The sequence below is a fragment of the Charadrius vociferus genome, unplaced genomic scaffold, assembly GCF_000708025.1.
Source record: "Charadrius vociferus isolate BGI_N301 unplaced genomic scaffold, ASM70802v2 scaffold365, whole genome shotgun sequence".
Lineage (NCBI taxonomy): Eukaryota > Metazoa > Chordata > Aves > Charadriiformes > Charadriidae > Charadrius > Charadrius vociferus.
The window spans coordinates 3,254,287-3,261,951 of record NW_009648559.1 but is presented as its reverse complement, the minus strand read 5'-3'; the positions used below and the strand labels follow the sequence as shown (position 1 = coordinate 3,261,951).

Sequence of the window (7,665 nt, the reverse complement as noted above, 5' to 3'; positions counted from 1 at the left end):
TTATATTTTGCCATAGTTACACAACATGTGGAAAAAATACACTGTTCAACATTTTGGCACACTAATAAATAAAATCCAGACATGGTCTATTAAAAATATCAAAGTGACCCTGTGCACAAGCTCCTTTTTATATAGTTATATTTGTTATGCAGAAGAAATCAAAGAGAGCTGAAATCTAATTACAGAACATAATACAATTTGGGGCAAATTATTACAGTACATTTCCCTTCCAAAGCTATTAAAGCTCAGTATACGTTCCTTCCATCAAGTACGGTGCTGTCCAATCAGCAGCTTCAGCAACACAGCTTGCTTTATTTTTTCTTTCAGATTTTATAGTATCACACGTCAGTACAATGTTCTGCTGCTGCTAAAAGATACACCACGGCACTCGCGTATACAAGAACAACCACATCATTGAATAATTCATTTGATAGTAAAACCCAGCTACAGCTCATGATGGCTTTTGGTATTGGATTATCCCTTTGTTACCAGTCTTAGACTATTTGACAATAGCTGTTGAAGTGGGGGTAAAAGAATGGAATATCTTAAGGCAGTTTTAGCAAATAAGACTTTTCAAATTAATTAAATGTGTTTTCTGTGTAATGATTTAACATCCACTTCTGCATGTTTTGGCTACTGAAGTTACTTATTGACAGGAGTATTCAGGTCAAGTCACTGGAAATGTTCTAACTTGCTTTCTGGAGCCACACAGTAATCTGACAGAGGTCCACTGCTTTTTAGATTTGCGAAGGCTTCTGTATTTCTTCCGTTCTTCCTTTGCATGAAGAATGAACAAATGTCAGCAGCACACCTTCAGGGAGAAGTCACCTGTGCACACAGATATACAACCAGCCCTACCGACAATGCCTGAAACATCAGAATACAGTTTATCACACTTCCACCAAGAACACAAGGCCACAGAATAAACTAAAAAAAAAACTGTTTTATTGTGACATTTATGACATTGAACCCTTCTTGATATGAATGACTATGGGTACTCTTGACACGTTACATAATGTCATGGTGTAGGATGGCACTGATTGTCATCTGACTTTTGAGAATGTTTAATGGTCCCTACTGACCTCAGTGCATTTTGGCAAGTCACAGAAACTTTATCATCAGGTTTGTGTATACAGTTAACAAGTAGTTGGTCTTATAAGCACCATTACAAACCCTCACATTAAGGGTATTATTAATCTAGTTTACAAATGCTTCATTGATAAAAATAGCATGATTACAGTATACACACACTTAATTTACATGTAATGTATTATAGGCATAACTGAGATAAACTACTGAGCTAACTTTGGTTGATTGAAGTATTTAGACTGAATAATGGCAATTTTGGCTTCTAAGTTGTGTAAATATTACAGTGCATTTATAAATCTAGGTTGAAAATTTACTAGCACCAAATGGATATCATAAATGGCTGACCTAGTAAGTTGTAGTTGGAGAAGCGAAGTTTAAGAATTACAAAAATAGAGCTGTCCATCAGTTGAAAGCACATTCTTGTACCTCTGCTGAATTGATGACGTGTCTCAGCATCAGTGGCCAACTTCCAATGAAAAAAGTCCCAGTTTTCAAGATTCAACATATCAAGGTAGCTCAGCTACACTTAAAAGCCTGAGAAAGTGGTTGTTTTGAGCTAGGGTATTCATCCTGTACCTTGTTTATGTAGTAATAGAATAGTGCTCGTTCATACAAATGTACTCACGTAAGACTGTACCTATGATATGAAGAATCTGATTGGGAGGAATATTCAGTCCTACCTATCTATCTTTGGTTTAATTATTTGGTCTTTGGTTGATGAATTAATGAAGCAATATCTGAATTTTCATTTTCAGGTTATCTCCCAGCTCACCACTGAGGTAGTCTTTGTCATGTTTCTCTTCAAGCTGGTTAAGTTCCTTCTTTTTATAGAGTGGAATACTACTGATTTGTAATGAATAGTTTCCAGGCACTGGCTTCTTCTTTGTGAAATGAAGGTAACTTATCCCGTCCTTCTTATTGATTCTAAAGAAACCGTCTTCATTTCCGGAGTCAATTAAATATCGGTTATGGTTTGTCAGTGTTGTGAGGGCAGGAAGCAGTTCCAGGATGCGATCTTTGTGACTGAGATCCGAGATGTTGATGGAGAAGACTGCTGCTTTCTCAATATCCCAGCTGGCGAGACTGATCGGCGGCTCCAGCTCTTGCTGATCCTGCACAAGGACAAACAATGTTAGTTGGCTTTGTCAGAGAGCATTTCACATGTGCCTATGTGTATGGATGTCTTACCCAGCTCATTCATTATTAATTAAGTTTTAAAAGGATGTTCTGTAATATCACCTGTCAAATCCACTACTATGGGCCTAGGACTTATCACGGTAAAGTACGGTCTTTGTCCCTGTCCCTGCGTGGGTAACGGGAGCCTGAGACACGCACTGGAAGTTTCTGCGCATGGGTCCTGCTGCCTGACAAACAAAGCCTCTCCGTGCTTGGAGTCCACGACCGGTCTCCTACAAGGAGAACAGCAAAGGCACATGCCTCCTCTCTGTCAGGGGAACCACAAGCTAATGTGAACAAAGATGTGCAGAAGAGAATAGGGTCTGTGGGGGAGGCACGTCATTTAGGTGGAAGTTTTCTGCTTTGCAAGGTTTGCCTTGTTCACGTGTGGAGCCGGGGTGGCCCACGGGTGCAGTGGGGTGCTGGAAAAGCAGCATCGCCCTTCAACTCTGAGTGATGGTAACTGGGCTCCCCCTGAGTCCCCTGTGCACGAGTCACGCTGCAGCAGCAGAATAACAACATTTCAGACAGCACATCGGCTGTAACATTTTCATTTGGAAAGCAAGGGAAGTTCTACGTCACCTCTGAGACAAATCCAGCACTAATCACAGACAGTACTGAACCACACTGTAGAAACGCAGTTTATGAACCCAGTCTGCCCAAAATCAAACGTCCACACTTTTCTGTGCAAAAGCACTCTCTTGTCTTCCCATATTAGCAGAGCACCACACACTGAGCACCTAACGGAAACGGCTACCAGGCTCGCGAATCCCCTGCAGTTGTGAGTGGAAAAGCAAGCTCTTCGGCACATACACATGAGCAGAGAGTAGGGGTGACGTTTAGCTCAGGATAGCAATGGTGTGGCAATATTTTACGAGAGTGTCCAGTGGCTCTTGGTTATATTTAGAATGCGACACACACATTTGAAAAAACAGACATGTACTTTCAACTGAATGACAAATACCTGCACGGTCTCAAGACCTGTCATGACCTGCTGCTTCTCTGGCCAGGTCAGGGCAGATCCCTTCACCTGCACCATCACTGTCATCTTAGACTGGATGAAGAAGTGAGAAACAAACGACTGTGGACTTGGTGACACTTCTATGAGCTGTTTACAGTTTGCTGAAGTCTGTATATAACTAATGTGAACAGTAAGTCTTAAATCCAGTGACTTGTGCTGGAGATTGGAATGGATAACCAGATTGGGCAATTCTGACTTTACCTTCCAAGAAATTGAACTAAGCCAAAGTGGGACTCCCCAGGTAATGGAAGGAGTCTAATTTTGCACAAGAGAAACTACAGTAACATTACACGTTACAAGATCGTGCTTCCGCCATGACTTCTGCACTCATACTGGGAGGTGTGGTGCTGGAAGCCCAGCTGAAGAACAAAAAGAATTACAACCACGTGTCTCACTATTGTGATCCATTCAGAACAAACCCCAGCAGGGGGAGTGTGGGGAAGGATTTACTTTAATGCTTTTTTGAGAAATGTTTGCTAAGAACTACAGGAAAATATTTCCCTCAAGGATGACTGAAAAGGGATGCCCATCCTTTGCATAAAGATAAAACTTGTCACATAGCAGACTAGTTTTCATGTAAATGTAAGTGCTGAAACCCCTTATCAATATTTGGTTAATAAAAATAAGCCAATGACAACAGCTATGAAGAAGTGGAGTTGTGTGAGCACTGCAACAGATGATAAGCATTACACGGACACAACTACCCCACTCGGAGGCAAATGGAAACCTGCCTCTGTCCCCAGCGACTTCCTAGCAATGACAAATGAAGATTTGCCTCCTGTTCTGCTGGCTGGGCCAGTGGCGAGCACTGTGCATGGCCTCACTGGCTGCCTTGGCCCCAGGACAGCAACCTGGGTGACTGACTGCAAGGGTCCGGACAAGCCCCAGGAAGGGCTGGAGCCCTGAACTCCCCCCAGGTGAGGTGTCCAGAGCTCTGTGCTTTGGACAGGGCTCCAGCCCCAGACACGCAGCACAGTGCTGCTTGGCAGGGTCCGCATCCACCCCGGCCAACGCGTCCTGCCTTTCTGGCCACAAGGCCACACAAACGTTTTACATACATGCTGTCCTCTGACACCAAGAGCCTGCTTTGCCGGTGAGAGGACTGTTCTCTAGACAGCTGGACGGGCATTTATTTAGTGTTTGATGCGACGCAGATATTAAGTATGCAGGGACCTCAGAGGATGATCTTTGCCTAATGCCAGTGAACAACTTCAGAAAGCCCCCACAGAGACTACCTGACATCCCAAACCAGCTCTTTGATCTACTTTGTTTGGCGTGTACATTTCTCCTGTGGGATTGTCTCTTGGCACACCTACTTCTGAGACTGGCTTTCACAAGACAACCACAAACTCTTTCCACCCAAAAGGGTCAATTACCTTTGCTTCATTTGCAGTTTCATTAGTGCTTCTGCGCTTCCTTCCTCTCTTGGGATAGCCATTGATTTTACATTCATAACAAGCTTCTGGAGAGAGGGAGTTGTCATCTACTTCTCCACTGAGTGAAAGCTCTTGTCCTTGACCTTTGCCTAGCCCCACTCCAGAAACACAGTGTCTGAGGAAGGAAGAAATTCAAAATTAATTCCAGTGAGACACAGATCTTATCAAAAGCTGAATTTGGGGGACTAAAGCCATTATATTGCGCTCATTTCCTAGGAAAAATTTCTGCTGAAGTCAACAGGCAAAATTCTCACTGAATCACAATGCAGCTACCTCTGATTTCAAGAACCTGGCTCTATGAGTCTTTGCCTGAGAGAGACCTGCCAATATTTAATAGTTTTAAAAACACAGGCTTAAGCTCTGAGAAGTTGTTAGTAATTTCTGTTATCCAACCTGGAACACATTAAAAGTGGCCAATTTTCAGAAACTGCTGAAAAATCTGAAAAGTGAGGTCTTTCATAATGTATTCCAAAGCTTTTAGTCGCTTCTAAAATTTAAGTCACGATCTTTCTGCTTTCCACTTGAGTTACTTGGTCATGCATGATGCACAGTCCTAACACTCCCACTGGGGCAAGTGAAAATTGGTTTTCTTGATAAAGCAGACATTTATTCAAAAAATGATTCATTTGGAACACATAAGAATATGGAACATACAAGAACATGAGAGCACACAGAATTGTTTTTCCAACCAGTGAGTGAAGCCACTTGTATAATGCAATTTGGTTTTGGAGCTGGCAGGGGGTGTAACTTTTTTTTTTTTTTTTTTTTTTAAGGAGACAAGTGACACACCACAAATCACAGTGGGGGGTGTGAGGTCCCAAGTGGGAAGCTGAGAGGAGTTGGCTAGCTGCTGGGGCGTGCAGGAGAGAGGTGAAAGCAGTAGCTTAAAAGAGATGATTGAACCTGGCAGCCCTGACTAAATTTCATTAAGCTTTAACACCACGTTGCTCCCTTCCCTTGGTTACCTTTCCCCTCCTTCATCTCCAAAATCAGCAGATGCATCCAACTCTTGAGCACCTCCACAATCCTATCCCTCTCATTGGTGACAGTCCCCCCGGTTCTGCTGCTCCACGCTACAGAGAAAGGAGCGGATTGTGTCCCCTTTATGTCTGTTAGTTGAAAATAAGAATCCCTTACCCTTGTCCTATTCTGAAGTAACCAGGTGGACATCCACAGACATAGCCACCTTCAGTATTTGAACAACCATAACTGCATGGGGCTTGTGCAGAACCGCATTCATTGATATCTTGGCAACCTCCACTAAACTGCTCATACTGAAATCCGGTAGGGCACATACATTTATAGCTTCCCAAAGTATTGTGGCACGATGCTCCTCCACAAATGTGTGCACTGAGACATTCATTCTCATCTGGAAAAGAAGCAGAACATACCACATTAACTTTAACTCTCAGATGTAGTCAAACCTACCCCCTCAGAAAGGTCCTGCTTGGCTGTTGCTAGACATGCTGCCACCACATCAGATGGACAGAAGCGGACAACAGGGCTTGGCCTCACCCTTGGCTAGGGCAGCAGTCGCTAGGAGATGACTACAACCATACAACAGAGCAATGTTTGGGCTACTCTACAGAAGATGTTTCATGCCACGTCAGCTCATGCTCTGGAGAGCAGAGAATCAGAGGAGGCAACTTTTTTTTTCATTCCAGAAACATCTGAGAAGAATAAAACTTTGTACAGCCAACAATCTGGTCCAGTAATCCCATGTTCATAATGCTATTCAACATGAAAGGGAAAAGAGTAAGGGACCAAGCTCTGACACCTTTTCCAGGCACTGAAAATCCCTCCCTACACACTCACATTTAAATATGAGGTACAGGTAAGGTACAGGAACAAGTAGTAAAGTGAAAATAAAAGCAGCTGTAGATACAAAAGACTGCCACATTCTGAGCCAGCCGTTTTCCAAACTTCCCAAGTGCAGCACTGTAGGAGTTTGAGGTCAGTTCAGGCTTGTTTACTGTAAATGGCTTTTTTTTTTTTTAATATAGCTGGTCTGATTTTTTTTTTTTTTGGCTGATGTGGCAAATTGCTTTGAAACGTTCTGAATGCTATTGTTCCCCTTTTTCTGTGATAAAGCAACTGCATACGTGCACTGCGTGTGTGTGCACATGTGTAAGAAATGCCATCTGAACGCTGTATGGATAAAATGTAAAGCACAGAGCAGCATCTCTGACCTAAGTATCCAGGTTACAGGAGAATAAGTACTAATTCAGAGCACTATTGTCTTTTTCCAAACAATGTGGCTGGCTGTTCTTTGTTTAAAAGCAATGCCTTTGCCTCTTGCAGCCTGATTTATGGCATGGTGCACTACAGAATTGCCTGGGCAGGAGATGCAGTCACACACAGCACAAGACATGGGAGGAACCAAAGCATTCTTCAGTGATTATCTAAATATGTGTTGCAGCAACATCAAAAGTCCCTGAACACTTCATTAAATAAGCTAAAAAAGACACAAACTGTTTGCAGAGCTGGGATTGCCAAGGAATACGAAGGAATTGTCACAGAAAAACCTATTACATGGATTCTTCCCCTGTGGTACACCCAGGAGATCGAGATAAGTATCTTAAGCATATACAGTTACAGACATTACAATGTGAACATGTGGAGACCACAAGGTACTAAAACCTGTGGCTGAATTCTGTGTCACTGAAGCCTGTAGGAGTTTTGCCCTTAACTTAGAGCAATGTTTTAATATTCGTCATATTTAACACAGCAATTATGTCAACATCATAAATACACGGTTCAGCCACAGAAAGTTACTGAACCAAGAGGAGATACGCTCACTCCGCATCGCTCCACAGCAGCAAGAGTGTGGACACTAGGCATATTTTGGGCGATTATTGGAAGAAAAAACATGAAGAAAAGTGAAAAAAGCAGTTACAGGAGCCTCAGGCTCTGCGTGAGCTGTGCTGCCAGGCACCAGCCTTG

General features: G+C 42.8%; 1 protein-coding gene across 1 annotated transcript in view; it reads right to left on the bottom strand.

Moving 5' to 3' along the window:
- Positions 1-597: 597 nt before the first annotated feature.
- Positions 598-7,665, bottom strand: part of FBN1 (fibrillin 1) — a 140,959-nt gene continuing 133,891 nt past the window's right edge. Inside the window, exons 62-64 of the mRNA XM_009886140.1 lie at positions 5,860-6,091; positions 4,663-4,837; positions 598-2,201 (exon numbers count right to left, since the gene is read on the bottom strand). Coding sequence (XP_009884442.1) covers positions 1,812-2,201; positions 4,663-4,837; positions 5,860-6,091 — 797 coding nt within the window. The 3' untranslated portion in view covers positions 598-1,811. The remainder of the gene's footprint in view (positions 2,202-4,662; positions 4,838-5,859; positions 6,092-7,665) is intronic.